This window comes from Miscanthus floridulus, unplaced genomic scaffold (genome assembly GCF_019320115.1).
Source record: "Miscanthus floridulus cultivar M001 unplaced genomic scaffold, ASM1932011v1 os_2412_1_2, whole genome shotgun sequence".
Taxonomy (NCBI): Eukaryota; Viridiplantae; Streptophyta; class Magnoliopsida; order Poales; family Poaceae; genus Miscanthus; species Miscanthus floridulus.
Window position 1 is genome coordinate 97,300 of NW_027098287.1, and position 19,917 is coordinate 117,216.

General features: G+C 44.0%; 2 protein-coding genes across 2 annotated transcripts; one reads left to right on the forward strand and one right to left on the reverse strand.

The window, feature by feature from the left end:
- Window positions 1-8,801: 8,801 nt before the first annotated feature.
- Window positions 8,802-12,924, forward strand: LOC136534932 (zinc finger protein CONSTANS-LIKE 14-like). Its single transcript, XM_066527289.1, has 4 exons — window positions 8,802-10,044; window positions 10,850-11,077; window positions 12,111-12,352; window positions 12,485-12,924. The coding sequence occupies exons 1-4, from the start codon at window positions 9,139-9,141 to the stop codon at window positions 12,597-12,599; spliced, it is 1,491 nt and encodes a 496-aa protein (XP_066383386.1). The 5' UTR covers window positions 8,802-9,138; the 3' UTR covers window positions 12,600-12,924.
- A 145-nt stretch (window positions 12,925-13,069) lies between these two features.
- Window positions 13,070-14,328, reverse strand: LOC136534933 (CASP-like protein UU-1). Its single transcript, XM_066527290.1, has 2 exons — window positions 13,556-14,328; window positions 13,070-13,395 (listed from the first exon to the last, which is right to left on the reverse strand). Exons 1-2 carry the CDS (start codon window positions 13,562-13,564, stop codon window positions 13,165-13,167), a joined length of 240 nt encoding a protein of 79 aa, XP_066383387.1. The 5' UTR covers window positions 13,565-14,328; the 3' UTR covers window positions 13,070-13,164.
- Between the last annotated feature and the right edge of the window lie 5,589 nt (window positions 14,329-19,917).

Sequence of the window (19,917 nt, forward strand, 5' to 3'; positions counted from 1 at the left end):
CATCTCTATGGTTGTCTTACCATCTCGTTTATTGTCACTTACCCCCCCCTCCATCCCTAAAGATCACCATGAAGCTTCATCCAAAGTTAAAGTATCTTAAGCTATGTTACACACCAAATTATGGACAAGATTATTAACTTTTATGACACCATGCTAATAGGTACGAATCCCTCTGTTCTAAATTATAAGATGGTTTGACTTTTCTAGATAGGGTAAAGTGCATTTTTCAACCTTCAACTTGCACTAAAGTACGATTTTCAACCCTTAATTACGAAACCAGATACTGGACACCCTCCAATTGTCGAATTCGGATAAATTTGATCATCTAGCTAGTTTCAAAGGTGGTTTTCTATTATGAAAAATAATAAAACTTGTTTTAATCTCTAAAAATGCATAACTTACTTATTTTAAATAAAAAATGTGAAGCTAATACCATTTCTTCCCTAAAAATCATTTATTCATTGGTCATCTATTTGGAGTCATTTGAATCTTATTTGTTCATGTTTCTCATAAACCAGTCCACAAGCAATAAAACCATAGGAACAAAATTAAATAAGTTTCAAATAATTGTAAATATATTACCAACAGTTAGATAATATTTTTAGGAAAAATGTTATTGGTTTCTTTTTTTTATTTACAATACATAAGTTATTAATTTTTAGATATTAAAACAAGTTATTATTATTTTTTTGAAAATAGAAAACCACCTTTGAAGCTAGGTGAAGGGCTAAATTTATCCGATTTCAATAATTGGAGGGTGTCCGATATCCGGTTTCATAGTTGAGGGTTGAAAAACTGAACTCTCGTGCAAGTTAAAGGTTGAAAAATGCACTTTACCCTTCTAGATATAATAATTTTACTATATATGTATGTAGGCATAGTATATATCTAAGTGCATTACAAAAGTTATGTATCTAGAAAAGCTAAAATGTCTTATAATTTAAAACTTATAATTTAGAACAGAGAAATTGTATAATCTATTGATATATTTATTTGAATATCGTAATTATTGATACTTCTACAATAAATTTGGCTAAATTTAAAGTAGTTTGATTTAGAATAACCTTACTCTTTTTTGGGAGGAAGTCAAATTACTAGTTGGAGGTGTCACGTGAAGGAGAGAAGTCAAAAAACTTTTGAACCTACTCGCAAAAATAAAACTTTTGAACCAGCGTAGGGAGAAGAGCTAGGTTCTTTTGCGTGCCTCGATGCATGAAAGACATACCTCTACAATCTCTCTCTATGAATTCATGACAAGAAAAGGATATACGATGAAAAAGCTTTACATGTGGAACATATGTGATGAGATGTAAGGTGCATTCGGCAGATGAGAGAAACGTTTTAGCGGGTGTTTGGTTTTACGGACTAAATTTTAGTTCATATCACATCGGACGTTCGAATATTAATTAGGAGGACTAAACATGAGTTAATTATAAAACTAATTACACAGATGGAGACTAATTTACGAGACGAATTTATCAAGCCTAATTAACCCATCAGTAGCACATATTTACTGTAGCACCACATTGTCAAATCATGGACTAATTAGGCTTAAAAAATTCGTCTCGCAAATTAGTCGTAATCCGTGTAATTAGTTATTTTTTTAGTCTATATTTAATACTCCATGCATGTGTCCAAACATTCGATGAGACATGGACTAAAATTCAGTCTAAGGAACCAAACAGACCCTTACTATAATTGTTGCCAAAAATGCCATAAAGAGAGAAACATTTTAAGGGAAATCAATTGGAACTGATTGACGTTTTTTACTAGTCTAGAGAACAACAACAATTATCAAGGATAGGCTAGAATTAAAACTCACCAAAAACCCCAAGTCATAATTCAAACACTTCAATAGCTACTTTTCAAGCACTCCTATTTAAACATAGATCTCTATGTACATCTCAAGCTTTCAAATCTCTTTTTATTGTCTCTCCTCATGTCAATTTCGGTCTTTCCTCTACCTCTCCTCATATTATTAGTTCGGCTTAGGACTTCACAATGCACTGGTGCCTCTGGAGGTCTTCTTTGGACATGGCTAAACCACCTCAACCAATGTTGGACAAGCTTTTCTTCAACTGGTGCTACTGAAAGGTCCTTGTTTGATTTTGGTAATTGAGTGACAACTTAGGTGGACTAATTATGTTTATGTGAGATACATAGGTGATTAGTCCACAGGTACATGTGTGTGAGCAACATATGTCATGAAGGTGAAAATGGCTTGGAGATGTTGCAAAGCTCACACATGTGATGATGAAGGAGCTTACATGCACATGAGACATGACATTGAGTCATGTGATCAAGGTGGAGAAAATCAAGACAAGACTTGGCTTGATGGACCGGTTGCAAGCGTGAAGGGCAAGTCGAAGGCTTTGGAGTGATGGACCGCGTGGCGGTGAAGCTTGAGCAAGATTTGGCGCCGATGGACGATGGCAACGGTGAAGAGCAAGTAAAGTCAAGATTGATGAACCAATATGATCACGTGATGATATGAAGTGGATCATATCATTGTTGATCGTGTTGGTGCATGTGTTGCATCGACATTGGAGGAGATGGAATGGAATGCGTAAGGCAAAGATATAACCTAGGGCATTTCATTTCATCGGTCATAGGTGTGTAGAGAAGTTTATGACCGGGTTTAGGATAGATGGCCGTACTATCAAGAGGGGCAAACTTGTTTGCATATCGGTCATCTAGTGCCACTCGAGTAATCTAACTTTGTATTATCGCTAGGATCGAGTGGCGTGGCAAGTTGAGTGGCTAACATCCTTTGGGAAATGATTGTGAAAATGCTAACACACATACACATGGTGGTATACACTTGTTGGTGTTGGCACATTTATAAAGGAGGTGGTGTTGGCACATTTACAAGCTCGGCGGGATTCGGTGCTTTGGGGAAAATGGAATGCCTATTTTTTATTGCGCCGGATGCAAATTCTTGTGGTTGGCTCATTAGAGCAAGGGTGAAGAAGTTAGAAGTGAAAACGAGTTGATTGTGAAGACGCTGGCGTCGGTCAACTGACCGGACGCTAGGTCTGAAAGCACCGGACGCTGGCAGGGTGAGTCCGGTCAAGCTGACGTACGGTGACGCAGAAGCTGGCGTGTGACCGGACGCTGGGCTGCGTCCGATCACATGCGACCGGACGCGTCCGGTCGAAGAAATACGCCTTGGGGAGCTTACTGGAAACGACCGAACGCTGAGGATTCTGCGTCCGGTCAGTTGAAGCTGCTGTGTCCGGTCAGGTCAAGTGACCGTTGGAATCGGGACACGTGGCCGTCTGTGGGCGACCGGACGCTGAGGTCCAGCGTCCGGTCATCACGACCAGAGCGTCCGATCGGCCCGATTTTTGCCCAGTGAAGGAGTAATGGCTAGTTTAGCCCTTGGGACTATAAATAGAAGTGGCCTTCAGCCATGGCTGGTGCTGAGCACCTAAGGGGACTTAGTGTCCATGCTTGTGAGTGCTTGGGAGTCCTCCATCACACATATACATGATAGTGATCATTCGATTGTATGAGTGAGCGATTCTAGTGCGATTGCATCGTGAGATTGCATCGAGTGGCACTAGGTGATCGAGTTGCAAGCCGGTGGTGCTTGTTACTCTTGTAGGTTGTCACCTCCTAGACGGCTTGGTGGTGGTCTCCGTTGAAGCCCGCAAGAAGCTTGTACGGCGCTCCGGAGAAGTGCTTGTGAGGGGCACTTGTGCTCGCCCCGCGGGAGTCGCGAAGAGCAACTTTAGTAAAGCATGTCATTGAGCTACCCTCACTCAAGGGGTAGGTTCTTGCGGCGCCCGACGTGCGGGCTTGGCGGGTGATGTCAATTAGCCGCCGAACCACCAAGTGAGCGGTCGACACAACGGGGACTAGCGTGTTGGGAAACACGTGAACCTCAGGAGAAAAATCATCGTGTCAACCTTATTCTTCCCGTTGGTTTGCATCCCCGTTACATAAGCTTGCAATTACTTTTATACATATTAAGCTTGTGTAGTTGCTCTTGTAATTAGATAGCTTGTGTAGCTTGCTAATTACCTTCTTGCTTGTGTAGCATAGAAGTAGCTCTCTTGCGTGGCTAATTTGGTTTTAGTAACCTTGTTAGTCACATTGCTTAGTTTGTGTAGCTAAGTTTTTGCGCTCTCTAATTAGGTATTGGTTGCCTTGTTATTGAGCATTGCTAGTGAGCTTAGTTAGCTTTGTGCTTTTGCTTACTAGCATATGTAGGAGCTCTCTTGTTGCTTAAAGTACTAGTGGCATAGGTTTGTGTGATCTTACTTCTAGAATTGGTTAGGAGAGCTCTAACTAGCCCGGCACCTTTGTTGCATAATTGTTATCTTTGTAAGGTGCTAGTGAACATATATAGTGGGGATATAGTCTTGGCTAGACCGATAGTTTTAATTCCGTATTTGTATCGGTTAGCCGACACGATTAAGTTTTAGAAAAGACTATTCACCCCCCCTCTAGTCGCCATCTTGACCCTTCAGCTATCCCTAGACGATCACGTATATCATCGTTCCGAAACTCGGTCCATTCTTGTGTGACCACAAATCTATCGTAACATACATATTTCTGCAACACTCAGTTGTTGAACATGTCGAATCTTTGTAGGCCAACATTCTGCTCCATACAACATAGCCGGTTTAATAGTCGTTCTATAAACCTTGTCTTTTAGCTTTTGTGGTACCCTCTTATCACAGAGAATGTCAGAAGCTTGTCGCCACTTGATCCACCCTGCTTTGATTCTATGGCTAACGTCCGTATCAATATCTCTATCCCTCTGTAGCATCGATCCCAGGTACCGAAAGGTATCCTTCTTAAGCACTACTTTCTTTCAAACTCACATCTCCCTCCTCCTGTGCAGCTCCATCAAAGTCGCATATCATGTATTCGGTTTTAATTCTGCTTAATCTAAAACCTTTAAACTCAAGGGTCTGCCGTCATAACTCTAGTTTCCTATTTACTCTCGTCTGGCTTTCGTCCACTAACACTACATCATCAGCGAAACAACATACACCAAGTGATATCCCCTTGAATGTTTTTGATAACCTCATCCATTATCAAGGCAAAGAGATACGGGTTTAAGGTTGACCCTTGATGAAGTCCAATTTTAATCAGGAAGTAATCTGTGTTACCATCGTTTGTTTGAACACTAGTCACAATATTATTGTACATGTCCTTGATAAGGGTCATGTACTTTGATGGAACTTTATATTTGTTCAAAGCCCACCACATAATATTTCTTGGTATCTTATCATAAGCCTTCTCCAAATCAATGAAAACCATATGGAGATCCTTCTTCTGCTCTCTAAACCGCTTCATAACTTATCTTATTAAGAAGATTGCTTCGGTGGTTGATCTTCCGGGCATGAAACTAAATTGGTTTGTTGATATCTGTGTTGTTCCTCGTAGACGCTGCTTGATGGCACTCTCTCATAGCTTCGTAGTGTGGCTCATCAACTTAATTCCTAGATAATTAGTACAACTTTGGATATATCCCTTGTTTTTGTAGATTGGTACCAATATACTTCTTCTTCACTCCTCAGACATCTTATTTGATCGAAAAATATTGTTGAACATCTTGGTTAGCCATACTATAGCTATATCCCCAAGACATCTCCACATCTTGATTGGGATGCCACAGGGCCCATCACTTTACGCCTTTTCATCCTTTTCAAGGCTTCTCTGACCTCCAATTTTTGAACCATCCGCATAAAGTATCTATTAGTGTCATCAAACGAGTCATCCAGCTGAACGGTGGTGTTCTGGTTCTCACCATTGAACAATTTATCAATTTTACTAGTCTAGAGAAACACATAAAAATCTGATTTCTTCTTACTTTAATTGTAGTTTCAAAATTTCAACAAGCTAACTAAATGGCTTCACAAAGTGAATTTTTTCATTTATCATAGAAATGTTTCTGAAAAAAAATCTAGAACCAAAACATATGAGAATCTAGAATCTTACAAAACGTGCCAGTAATGCAAAAGGCTCATAGATTGAGATATCTTTGTGGTTTTTCATTGCAGCAGGTGAAAGGCAGCATAACATGCCTGCTGAGTGAAGTTAGTAATCAACAGTTGAAAGGTGAGGCACGGATGGAAAATAGATTAATTAAAGTTGACAAGAACGTGTCAATGTCTCAATTAGGTCTACGGGGGTGTTTGGATAACCCCTCCTAAACTTTAGTAGCTGTCACATCGGATGTTTGACACACTACCGGAAATTAGCACTTTGCCAGGTGCCAGAGGCTTTGCTGAGTGCATTTTATCGGACACTCAGTAAAGACGGTCTTTGTCGAGTGCCAAATAAAATACACTCGGCAAAAAAACACTCGACAAAATACGTCTTTGCCGAGTGCCTTTTTCTGGCACTCGGCAAATATGTATTTTGCCGAGTGCTATTTTTCGGCACACAACAAAATGCGTCTTTGCTGAGTGCCTTTTTTTTGGCACTCGGCAAATATGTATTTTGTCGAGTGCTATTTTTCGGCACACGGCAAAATGCGTCTTTGCTGAGTGCCTTTTTCTGACACTCGGCAAATATATATTTTGCCGAGTGCTATTTTTCGGCACACGGCAAAATGCGTCTTTGCCGAGTGCTTTTTTCTGGCACTCGGCAAATATGTATTTTGTCGAGTGCCTTTATTTTGGCACTCGACAAAGAGGCATTTTGCCGTATGCATTTGTTTGGCCCTCGACAAATTAGTTTTTCAAAGCAATTTTTTAGGCCCTAAATGAATTCAAATGAAAAACTTTTCAACTACAAAGTTGTATAACTTCTCAAGATCTACAAAGTTTAGTTTGGTCATTTCTTCATTTGACAAAGCGACAATAACGTTGTTCATAAAATCTACATCTACCATATCTCTCATATTAGTTTCATGAAAGTATAAGAGAGATATATAAGATTTGTGAACAATGTTACTACCACTATGTCGGATGAATAAATTATCAAAATAAACTTTGTAGATCTTGAGAAGTTATGAAATTTTGTAGTTGGCAACATTTTGATTTGAAATCATCTTGTCATACAAAAACGATGTTTGAATTTGAAAATTTTAAAATTTGAATTTTTCAAAAGACCTCGGATGGAAAAACTTCCTAAATGAAAATTGTAGATCTCCAAAAGTTATGAAACTATGTAGTTGACAATTTTTTGATTTGAAATCATCTTATCATGCAAAACTACGTTTGAATCTCTCAAATTTGAAATTCGAATTTTTCAAATGACCTCGGATGGAAAAACTTCCTAAATGAAAATTGTAGATCTCAAAAAGTTATGAAACTTTATAGTTGACCACTTTTTGATTTGAATTCGTTTAGGACCTCAAACAAGCAATTTACTCTCGATTTAGTATAATATATGAGGATAGATAACGGAATCTAGACACAAGTGACAGTGTAGTGCAGTGGTAGAGCAGCAGACACGTGAGGGAGAGGTCATGAGTTCGAATTCCGCCGGCCGTGTTAGCCGTGAATTTAGCGCAAAAAATGCATCGACTTCGATGAAGACAGGCGGGCGCTGGCTGGTGGCGGCCTCCTTCGATTTTTTTTTTGAAAAAAAAATTACTATTATTTTTGGGTTTTTTTTCGTATTTTCATTTTGCCGAGTCTAAATCTTCGCCGAGTGCTTTTCGAGCACTCGGTAAAGCCGCCTTTGCCGTGAAGGGATATGCCAATAGCTTCTTGCTGAGTGCAGCACTCGGCAAAGACTTTGTCGAGTGCAAAGCCTTCTTTGCCGAGTTCAATTGCACTCGACAAAGCACGCGTCTGCTGTAGTGACATTAATTTAAAGTAATAAATATAGATTAATTATAAAATAAATTGCACAGATGAAGACTAATTAGCCCATGAATTAATAATGTGGTGATATAGTAAACATGCGCTAACGCTGAATTAATTAGGCTTATGTGGTACTGTATCGATGAACAGTGAGATGATAAATTTTTTTTTTGGAAGTAGAGAGAGTTTTATGGGACAAAACTCTTTTGCACTGTTTTTAAAAAAAAAAATATTGATACGTGGTGCTCCATGTCTCTCTTGCATCCGATGGCCGATCGATCCGTGTTGGGTTATGCTACTCCTATTCCTAGAGTTGGTGTTGTTTGTGTCAAGCATATGCGTGGGATGGAAATCGCTTCACCTTTTCTTTTATTACAAACCAGTGAAATCACTTCACTTGGGTCGTGACAAATGAGCAATGCCTTATCTTGTGTCAAATTGCAGCGCTCAATGCCTGATACAACCTGTACAGTATGTACAGTAGTGTCTCTTGTCAGCTCAGTACTCCTAGCTGAGAGGACCGAGGAGGGTTTTTTTTTTTTCTGTCTCTCATCTAGATACAACTGTAGCATCTGTTCGTGAATAGACACACACTAACGTTACACATATCATAAGAATACAAACAGATTCTACAACTACACCTAAATTCTAAGATCGCGTCTCTACACCTAGATTCTAAGATCACGTCCTGATCATCAGGTGCGTTGCATTTCTTTTATGAAGAGACAACAGAGTTATTCGAGGACGAACCCGACCAGACATCAAAAAAAATCACAGCCACTCGATTCCTGGCCGGCAAGGTCCCAGCCACCGGCCTTACCACCCGAGCTACGCTCGGTTCTCAGGACCGAGGAGGTTAGTTAACCATGGTCGCCTTCTACACCCTACTCGGCAGCTCGGGTCACCACCGATCCATTCGTACATCCACCGCCCGGCCCAATCGCCCATAGCCTAGTGGCCCCCCACCACGAAGCCCTGCAGTACGAAACGGCCATGGCCCACTCCCCACTCCTCACTCCCGCGGTCCCGCCGCGCCAGCTCAGCGACGAGCCGGGGCGGAGATATTTTCCGACAGCCCCCACCGCCGCTGCCGCCCGGGGCCGGCCCGCCACCTCACCTCCGGTCCGGCTGACATGTGGGCAGCGGGATCGGCCCCACCTCCGTCTCCGCTGGCTGCTGCATAGTGCGAAGTCTCGAGCAAGCAACCTTCTTCGCCTCTCGCCATTTTTATTCGTCGGCGTCGGCTGCTCCGGCCCCAGCGATTCGATTTCGTGCGCCTCGTGGTCCACGTTGCGCACGGCCTTTGTGCTCTCTCCCTCTTTCTCTCTCTGTGTGTTCATCGAGTAGGTTGGTGGCGGCGTGGGAGATGAAGAGCGGCAGCGACGGGGGAGGCGGAGGAGCGGGCGGGCAGCAGTGGCCGTGCGACTACTGCGGGGAGGCGGCGGCGGCGCTGCACTGCCGCGCGGACGCCGCGCGGCTCTGCGTCGCGTGCGACCGCCACGTGCACGCCGCCAACGCGCTGTCGCGGAAGCACGTGCGGGCGCCGCTCTGCGCCGGGTGCGCCGCGCGCCCGGCTGCCGCGCGCGTCTCCCCCGTCCCGGGCGCCGACCCGGCGTTCCTCTGCGCCGACTGCTGTGACGCCGGCTGCGACACCGCCGCGGCGGCGGCGCGCGTGCCGGTCGAGGGCTTCTCGGGCTGCCCCTCGGCGGCCGAGCTCGCCGCGTCATGGGGGCTCGACCTCCGCCGCGCGGCCGTGGGCGACGACGGTCACGGCCGCGCGGAGGACAAGGACGGCGGCGACATCGACGACGACCCCTTCCTCTCGGTGCTCGACTACTCGGTGCTCGGGATGGTGGACCCGGACCTGCGCGACCTCTACGTGCCGTGCGACCTGCCACGGGTGCCCGCCCCCGACGCCGTCGGCGCGCGCCCGCTCAGGGGGCAGGCGCTGTCCGATCAGCTCGCCGAGATGGCGCGCCGCGAGGCGGACACGGCCCACGCGCACCCGCACTCGGATCTGAGCCCGCGCACGCCTCGCCGCACCTCCGCGGCATCCGGCGGACGCTTGCCGCCGGTCAAGATGGCGCCCCCCTCGGCGCTGCCGACTCAGCCTCCGCCCCCCGCCGTCCAGGAGGTGCCTCTGCCGTACACGTCCCTGCTCATGATGGCGTCGGCCAACTGCGCTGACCTCATAGGCGGCGCCGACAGGGTGGGTGATGACGACGAACAACTGCTCTGGGATTGCGCTGCGCCCTCAGTGCTGCCCACCCAGGTAAATTTCAAGATAAACAAACGTTGTGTTATTAAAATTAAAAAGAGAAAAAAAACCAACATTTTTATCAGTACTTCTTGTATAAAAATCAATCTATTTCCAGTCAATTTGAATTCTGACTGTCCTGCTAAATCTTTCTCTTTATTCAGTTCGGTGGCCTTGCACATGATTTGACATTACATGGTGGTGATATATTATTCCCTTCGTTTAACAAAGCTAACAGTAAAAAACAAATTGGCTGCACTTCCTAGCCATACTGTATATCTATAAGACCAAGAAATTTGTATCAAGATCTCGGGTGGGTGAGTGGGTAGATCAAAATGATTGGTTTGCTCCATATTGATTTATAGGTGCCGGTTCCAAGGCCATCAATTTTTACAAGCCTGTGCTTTTTCAGATCAAATCCGTGGTTGTGAACTTCTCATGGCTCTGTCTCCTTTCCTAGGTTTTTTTCAGCCAGGAGAACAGAATGATCATGCTCACAGTAGCTTTCAGTAAATAACTTGAGATAAAATTGATCTTCCAGCTCTCCGCATTTATGGTCCAGTTTTTTCACAGAGAGCTTGTAGTTGCGATAAAGGTTCACGGACCTGTTGTTTTAGAGTCATTGAATGCACAAATTGACCCGGTGAAGAAATGTGTTTCCTTTAGCAAGGATGCATGGCTATGCTCGCTTGAGCTTAAAAGCCAGAATCAGCCCTACTTTTTCAGGCATGAAATAATGTTTTTCTCTCACAATAAATCAGCTCTACAAATTAGCCGCAAAAGCAATAAGTTCATTGCTTGCTTGTTATTTGTGTGGCAGATATGGGACTTCAATCTGGGAAGGTCAAGGGATCACGATGAGAAGTCTGCTCTTGAAGTTGGATATGGTTCTAACCACGGAGGCTTTATGATTAAGAGTTATAGTGACATGCTTAAGGAAATTTCTTCGGGGACAACGAAAGATCTGGAAGATATTTATGACTCAAGATACTGCTCAACTGCCGAAGATATCATGTCCTCTAATATCTGTCAGTTGTCATCGAAAAACGTAAGTCTTATCTCCCCCTTTTCCGTACCCTAAAGGATGCTTGCTTGGTGTGCAACTGTGTCTATCGGCAAGTTCACTGTAGTAACAGCGTCAGCTATGTGTTGTTAACCTGTAGCCCATGTGATGTGATAGAAAATAAGATTAATGGCCATATGTATCTGAAGGCATTACTTATCTCACAGGTATCGTAGTTTCTTGTTTTCTTCGCTTTTCGGAAAAAAAATATTTTCTTCATATCACTATAGCACTAAATGCAGAGGAGCAAAGTCAAAGGGACCAAATACTTCTCTGATTAAAGATGCCATTCGTATAGATGAGCATCATCCTCTAGCTTGTACTACAACTTTGGCCCATCAAGAAATACTTAGCTAGCTAGCTTCTATGATGAAGTCCTCTGGCTTGAGCTAAGGAATCTAGGCAGTATTTTGAAGATAAATTTTTGCTTGGGTAAAAAACTAATTGATCAAAGCTTCAAGATCAACAAAATACTGAAAATCAGCTTCCTGAATAGTTAGCAACACTTCTAAAAGCACATGTATGTTTACAGAACATATAGATGCTCCACATGTTTGATAGCTTGATGCACCACTTGCTGCTCCAATCGACAGCATAACCCAGCTTTTGCTGATACTTACTGTTGAATGCGTTCAAGCAGTCATGCTTATAATTGGATATAGATCTTATCTTCTAAAGGGTTATTCATATAGAAGTGGACTCAATATGGTCCCATATGGTATGAACCCGTCGAGCTGTTTTCGTTCACCAGGATTGTTATGGACCACCATACATATCCTCTGGTCCACCAAGTCATGGAGGCATCTTGTCTGTTTATGAAACATTAAAGGCCGATTTTGTCACCTAAAAATCACCACACAACGCCCCACCACGTGTTTTTGGTTTTGCATCATCTTACAGGAGTACCAAGTCTCTATCTGAGTCCTTTCAAAGATAATTTCTCTGTCTGGGACACTGTCCAGTAGAATTTTCAGCATGGCTGGCTTCTGATATTAGCTGAATTTTTGCTCCTCATCAGGTGAGCACCGGGAGCAACAAACGGAAGGTGAGCTCATGTGCCTCCACGATGGATGGACCAACAACCTCCGGGAACCATGTACCCACTTCAGGACCAGCACTCAACAGGGAGATCTCCTTCGGGGATCAAATGGTCTCCGCCCCTGCAGCTGAGAGGCCTGCCGTGAGGATCGACAGCGAGACGCTCGCGCAGAACAGGGACAGCGCGATGCAGCGGTACAGGGAAAAGAAGAAGAACCGCAGGCACGGATAGATAAACTGATCTTGACCCTTACCTGCCTCCTGCTGCTGACAGCAACTTTGATCTTCCGCAGTATTAAGAACAGACTGTTACAGTTTACTCATCACATGTTTGTCCATCATTCCTGTGTGTAGGTATGAGAAGCACATCCGGTACGAGTCGAGGAAGCTGAGGGCGGACACGAGGAAGCGGGTGAAAGGGCGGTTCGTCAAGTCGACCGAAGTGTTGAACGCCGGTTACGGCGGATGAGGCAGCCATATGGCCTGTGAAGACCGAGTTTGCCGTGTGCCTGCGTTACGTGCAATAGCAATGGAGGTGGTACGGATGCTATTGCGGAATCGATACGCAGTGTCGAACCAAGTTTTGCGCTGAAGCAATCGTGGCCATTGGGCAGTTAACTCCAGAGATTGCACGGTATTGCTTGTAAGAGACGACCCCCCCCCCCCCCCCCCCCCCCCCCCCTCTGTTGTTGCCATCATCAGAACAGAAATATGTAGCTTACATACAGTCCCTTTTGCTGTTGCCATCATCAGAACAGAAATATGTAGCTTACATACAGTACTGATTTACCATGCATGTGGTCTTACTAGCTACGATGGAGCGCCTGATGCGTGGCTTTGTAGTGAAGTGTTTTGTTATATCAGGCCGTTTTGTTACTACCATCTTGAATCTCTGATTGTGTTAGCCATGCATATTTTAGGACACACATGTCAATGCTGTCTGGAGACGAATATATGTACACACTTGCACTATATAGTTCTAACGAACTACTTAGGCTACCAAACATGTATGTATATATACACGTATCTGCTAATTATCTGGGTGCCGGCGGGGGTGGTGCCCTGGGGAAGCGGGAGAGGCTGGAGGCGACGCCGAGGGCGACGAAGGCGACGAAGGCGAGCGCGAGGGAGATGGCGCCCCTGTCGCAGTAGAGGCGGTAGAGGCGGCAGACGGCGTACCACCCACTGGGCTCGTTCCCCCACATGGCCACCGACCCCACCGCCCCGGCGCCGGCCGTCGACGCCGCCTGCAGGTTCACCGTGAACTGCATGCGCAGCCAACAAGCACACACACTGCGTCAGCTAGCGATCGAGACGGAGGAGGCGATGGTAGGGGTACAGTTCGATACTTCGATTAGATGACAGCCATGGATGAACAGAAGAATAACAACGTAACCGTATACGTATACGTATACGTATGCGTACCTGATCCATGTGGTGCAGCCAGTGCTTGCTGACGAGCCTCTTCACGAAGACCGCCGTGAGCAGCGCGTAGGCGGCGCAGGCGAAGTTGATCGCCACAAACGCCCTGCGATGAACAAGTTTTCAGTAGTTCGTCGCGATGGATAATCGCCGGTCGGTCAGTGTCTGCCTACCACAATTGCCATGCATCGATGGCAAGAAGGTAGCAGATCCCAACGATATATATATATATATAAAGCGATGAACTAATAATCTATATACGTACTCCCAGACGGCGAACATCTTGAAGGTGACGGTGATGCCCCAGCGGTCCTGCCTGTTGGTGGCTATGACCACGGCGGCGGCGAGCGACGCCGCGAACGCCAGCAGCCGGAGCGCCACCGTGGTCCTCACGTGCGCGGCGGAGGCGGTCCTCGTCGTCGTCGTCTCCACCACCACCACCTGCGACTCCAGCTCCATCGTCATCGTCGCCGGCGTCGCCGTCCGATCAATCCTCTTGTATAGAACCGATCGAACCCCGGCCGACGCACGAGTCGTACGTGCGATGATCGCCAACAGCAGCAGCTAATGTCGGAGCCTGCATATACAGGAGATATATATAATAACAAGTACAACAGATAGACGTGTCTATCTGTCGGGATGCCTTTGAGAACGTTGGACTCTCTCTCTCTCGTACTCGATCGTATGTTCTCCCATCTCCAGGTGAAACCGTGAAAGGATATATGTGTGTGTGTCCACGTAGGATCCTTTATGTAGATAGTAGATTTAATTAAACACAAAATAATGTTTGAGAATGTTGGGACTGTCTTAGCAAATGTTGCAATTTTTTTCCTGCAAACGCAAATGGATCTGCTACAGGGGATTTGGTTGCATTTTTTCCGAACAAGACACGCAGCACGTAACGTAATTTGGAGTGTGTCATAGCCCAGCCCAAGTCGTTGCGGCCCGGCCCAAGATCGCAGACCATCACCGCTAGGCGGTGCACAACATGGGCTTCTCCTGCATCCCTTTCCGAAACAGCATCTTGCCAGCCCACGAACGACACGAAGCCTTCGAAGCCTTCTTGGCCCATTGTGTCCTCACCATAAAATGTACTATAGAGAATCTAATAATATTCTATATGTTTTTTTTTCGAAAGAGATAACTTTATTTAAAATTAAGTAATATCCTCACAAGAGAGGGACACAACCCACTCTGGAAAACAAGCAAAAAAACACAGACTCTTCCTAGACCTAAACGCAAAACGCGCCAACTCATGCGCCATATTACTCTGATCCCTACTAATCTTGATGACCTCCAGCTGACACAACTGACTGCCAGCGTCGTGCAACTTCGCGAAAACTTGCCACAGAGCAGATCGATCACCCTCTAGGCATGAAAATTAGCGACCACCGTTTGGCAATCAGATTCCAGAATCATCGAAATTTCTGGCCATCTCTTCGCCATGTGAACACCCTCTAGGCATGCTACAGCTTCAGCCTCCTCTGCATCTCTGCAATGAGATAAAATGCGCTAGGCAGTTAGTTTCAAAGAGCCCTTCCAATCTCAGATCACGACTCCCACTGCAGCATCTCCAGATAACTGATTAAAAGCAGCATCAACATTAATCTTGAAGGTACCCTGCGGTGGTGGCACCCAATACTTTGTCCTCTGAATTGCTGGTTGTCTCTGAACATTACCGGCAACAAACTCCGCACAACGCTTCCCTTTTGAATCCATACATTCACCTTGTTGTCGGATATTAGTCAGGGAAGTCATATACCTGGTTAGGAAGGTGACCGAGCTGGCTATAAAAGGACAGATATCCTCGTGGATCACCTTATTTCGTATACTCCAAGTATGCCAAAAGAGCATGAAGAGATTTGTCAATACCTCCAAAGAATTATTGTGTATCAGCATCATCAACCAGTCTGGGCTAAATCCTGCTCTGACGGTAACACTCCGTGCTCCCTCATAGCCTGTCGCAGAGCCAAAGCATGGTAAACATCTTCAGCATGTTGCCCACATAGCTGACAAACATCCTGTTGCTCAAGATGGCGATATTTCTTATTAACACGAGTAGGCAGTCCATTGTTAGCGGCCTTCATAGCGAAAACACTAACATTGGATGGCGCATGAACCTGCCACAATTTCTTCCACCCAGCCCGGCCTTGATCAGAATTGGAACTGCTTCCAACGTTACCAGCTCCATAGAAATTCCGGACAGCTAGCCTGTATGCACTCCGAACAGAAAAAATGCCCGTTTTCTCGTAATGCGAGGCCACAAAATCCGCAGTCTCCTGCTCAGGCAACTTAATTTTAAAAATCTCAGCAACATCACAAGGAAAAAAATACCTTCGAATGGCTGTTTCATCCCAAGATCCACTGTCATCGATGAGATGGTGAACCCATCGGAGCCGACAAGAACGCCTAGGACCAATCGGCTTCAGGCCATACCCTCTTGGCAGCCAGTTATCCCGCCAAATCTGAGTGGATTTTCCATCGCCAATCCGGTGAATAACGCCCTGCTTCAGCAGCTCCAACCCATATTCAATAGCTCGCCACGTCTGTGATGCATCACCGGCCAGAGCCCGATCCAACAGTTTACTGTTAGGGTAGTATTTAGCTTTCAGCACCCTTGCACAGAGACTATCATGAAAAGACACAAGTCTCCAAGCCTGTCGAGCAAGCAACGCTTGATTCATCAGCCGAAGGTCCTTGAAACCCATACCACCAAAACCCTTCGGCAGCACCAACTTCTCCCATGGAATCCATTGCAGCTTCCTTCGGCCCTTCTCAACACCCCACCAGAAAGCACGAATCTGCTTCATGAGCTCATCACATAGGGTCAGAGGAAGCTTAAAAACACTCATAATATAAACTGGCAAAGCCTGAGCAACCGATTTGATCAACACCTCCTTTCCTGCTGCAGATAAATATCTTTCCTTCCATGCAACCATTCTCTTATGGAACCGCTCCTCAAGAGGTTGAAACAGCCCTCTTTGAACCCGACCATTTGGAGTTGGCAGGCCCAAATACTTGGCCTCAAAATCAACTCTCTCCACTCCTAGAACTGAACGTACTTGGTCAGAGACATCCTGATCCAGATTTTCATTTACCAGCAGTGAGCATTTGTGAGGACTTAGCAATTGTCCAGAGCACTTCTCAAAAGTGGAAATCACCAATTTGACAACATGGGCCTGCTCCACAGTTGCTTTGAAGAATAATAAGCTATCGTCCGCAAATAAAAGATGAGACACACTCGGTGCCCTCCGACAAACTTTCAAACCATCAATATCACCGAGCCCTTCATTATGCTTCAACAAGGTAGACACAATGTATTATGATCAATAAGCATGATTGAGCAAACAAGATGGACATTAGTAATTCATCTTTTATTTAGGGCGGATTAGTTTAAATTAAGTAGCGTGATTCTGTCGATCTTCAAGAGATATGGATGTACTGTTTGCATTATGTCGCTGTCTCCCCTCCCTGTGCTTAATAATATAATGACAATAATTAAACAAATAATAATGTGGTTTTTAAAAAAAAAACTGGTGTAAGGACAGCGAGTCCAGACGCTTCGAGGGAGAGGCAGGCCACGTGTGCCAGCTCGGCACGGTCCACGTAGTTCCTGTAGCAGCGCGCGCGGTCACCTTTATTCATTTCGGTGACAGCCTTTTGGTCCTACTCCTAGTAGAGGCTGCTGCACCGTGCGATGGTACGATGATGCACCCTATATGTTGTACCACCTCCGGCTCAAAAAAGTTTCTAGCAAATGAAATGATGTTCACATTTATAGCTCTAAATTAATTATATAAAAATACATTGTATACTGAATCTAATAATATTTATTGAGAATCATAAATATTAATATTATTATCTACTAGAATTATATATTTTTTTCTGCGACGAAGGGTCTATATCCGTGTACAATATTCTCATTGGTGTAATGCTGCAGTTTGGTAATATGCGACTATTTTAGGAGTTGAATGAATGAGCAGTTGTAGGCACTACGGCTGTACAGCCCGCTGAAGCGAACAACTATATATCTAAAGAAGTCAAAATACTCCAAAAAAAAATTCTAACGGGACTACTTATATTTAGCATGAAGTAGCAGGTGGTAATTAATTAATTTCCGTGCGTATCGTATGAGAGAGATGTATAACCAAAAAAATTCGTTGATAGAGAGACGCATGCAAACACAAATGGGAGGTGTTTATTTAGGTTGGGGAGGTGTTTATTTAGGTTGTGCCTCTGCTGTAATTTAAAATAGGCCTCGCATATAGATACTCTGTTGGAGACTGATACAGTAGCGTCCCAGACTCGTTTTGGGTTTGGATGCATGAATGGGTCATCTGTTGAAAACAGTCCAAGGACCATGCATTAAGACAGATGCTTGAAACCAATGGGCCATGCTATTACTATTATGGTCCAATGGCCAATGCTCTTGGGGGTGTGATAAGATATCTATGTACTGAACCAGTACCATATGGACGGTGCAAGTGTCATATTTGTGATAACGAAAGCGTCTAATCGCCAACCTCCTGAATTTGACAAGCACGATTGCTTCGAATTGGAGCACATGGTCAGAAAGGTACGCTATCGTTCGAAGCTGTGCTATTCTAGGGAGATATATAAGCTTACGTTTTTCTTCGGGCATGGAGAATAGTTCAAAGGATTTTGCATTGCACCAATAATATCGATTGAGCCTAGGATTTTTGTTTTATTTTTTTTATGATATTTTAACGAAGCAACAAAGGCCAAAACGTGCGCTCACCTAAACTTATTCAGTTGTATTGTCTTCATATGTCGTATATTTAATTACCTTGCACTAGGAAGATTCTTTTTTATATAATTTGGTCTCATAAACTCTGAATCATGCATCCCTTTTTGCCTTTTTGGTTTAAAAAAGAAACAGCCTCTGCTAACTTCTTCAAATGGTGGCTTTGTCGTGATAATCACGAATATAAAGAATAGTACTAGGAAGACCTCATGGAGATCAAGAAAAAATTTTAGGAGGGGCTCAACAAAAGTGCGACAGCAACGTAGCTTCACTATGCCCCCCCCCCCCCCCACACACACACAATAGTCAAATTTAATAGTTTGAAGTAGTCTTATATTAAAACATAGAAGAACAATGAAAATCACAAAATACATCATGAAAAATAAAGGATGTGGTTTATTCATACCGAAAGACGAAATTACGAAACTAATAGATGACGTGTGACGGTGACAGCCATTATTCATCCGAAGAAGAAATCTACACAAATAGACATAATTGATTAGTCAAACATATATGGACCTCCAAATTATGAATTTAGAAGAGAATAGAGCGTACCACTAATTTTTTAGGCAATAACATACGGCGTTTTTTCATCTCTTGAAACCGCTTTTTGATCTTTTTATTACCAATCTTTCTAAATATCTCCTTCTCGTTATAGCATATCATCAAGTCATTGAGCCATTCATCACCCATTTTATTACGCAAATCTATCTTTATAATGGACATGGCTAAAAATATCCTCTCAACTGAAGCCGTTGCCACAGGTAGTATCAAGGTTAGCTCAATGAGACGATAAATCAATTTATAAGATGTGTGCATATTATTCTTGACCATAATTTCAGCAACTTTTCCAAATTCAGTGCATCCAAAAAAATCTAGAGTTCTTCTAGCATGGTTGATGAATTGTCTAAGTTAATTTGGCAAAACAATAAGGTCACCAATATCAAAATCCTCGGCATAAATTTCAGCAAGCCTCACAAGTTTGTCCACATCAAAATTAGAGAAGTTGTTCCTTGGGTAAAAACAAGCCATGCATACTAACAACTCTGAACTAATTTCACTAAACCGATGATTCAGCTCAGTCAAGATGGCGTAAATGGCAACAAGAAAAATCTCAACATGATAGTAATGCTTGTTTGTTACCTTTTGCTTTCTACGTCTAGATGCCCCTCTAACATTTATTTCCTTATCCATATCTGGCACTTCAATCTCATTCTTCTCACAGAATGTTTTCACTTTTCTGAGTAACGGCTCCTATCCATTGTTCCTCATGTCCTGCAGGCCATCTTTCACATCAGTGATCAAATGCATCGCTTCAGCTATGTCTTGATCCTTCCTTTGCAAAGCACGTGACAAAATATCTGTCATGCTCAACAACTCTATCATCAAATGCAGGATGAACACAAAATCAAAGCTCTCCATTTTTCTAATTAAACCTAAAGCTCCACCATTACATGTTGGTTTAATGGAATCTTTCTTCACTATCTCAAGGACATCTATGATAGCCTCCCACATCACCAAAATGTGAAGCAAAGTTTTAAGATGTGAACCCCATCTAGTATCTCCAGGCCTAGCTAGGCTACTTTCCTGGTTCAAACCA

What these genes read in the sequence shown, in the direction of transcription:
- LOC136534932 (XM_066527289.1), top strand. Translation starts at nt 9,139, where the DNA reads ATGAAGAGCGGCAGCGACGGGGGAGGCGGAGGAGCGGGCGGGCAGCAG. An exon ending in CCTCAGTGCTGCCCACCCAG is followed by an intron (nt 10,045 to 10,849) that starts GTAAATTTCAAG and finishes TTTGTGTGGCAG; the next exon opens with ATATGGGACTTCAATCTGGG. An exon ending in GAAAAGAAGAAGAACCGCAG is followed by an intron (nt 12,353 to 12,484) that starts GCACGGATAGAT and finishes TCCTGTGTGTAG; the next exon opens with GTATGAGAAGCACATCCGGT.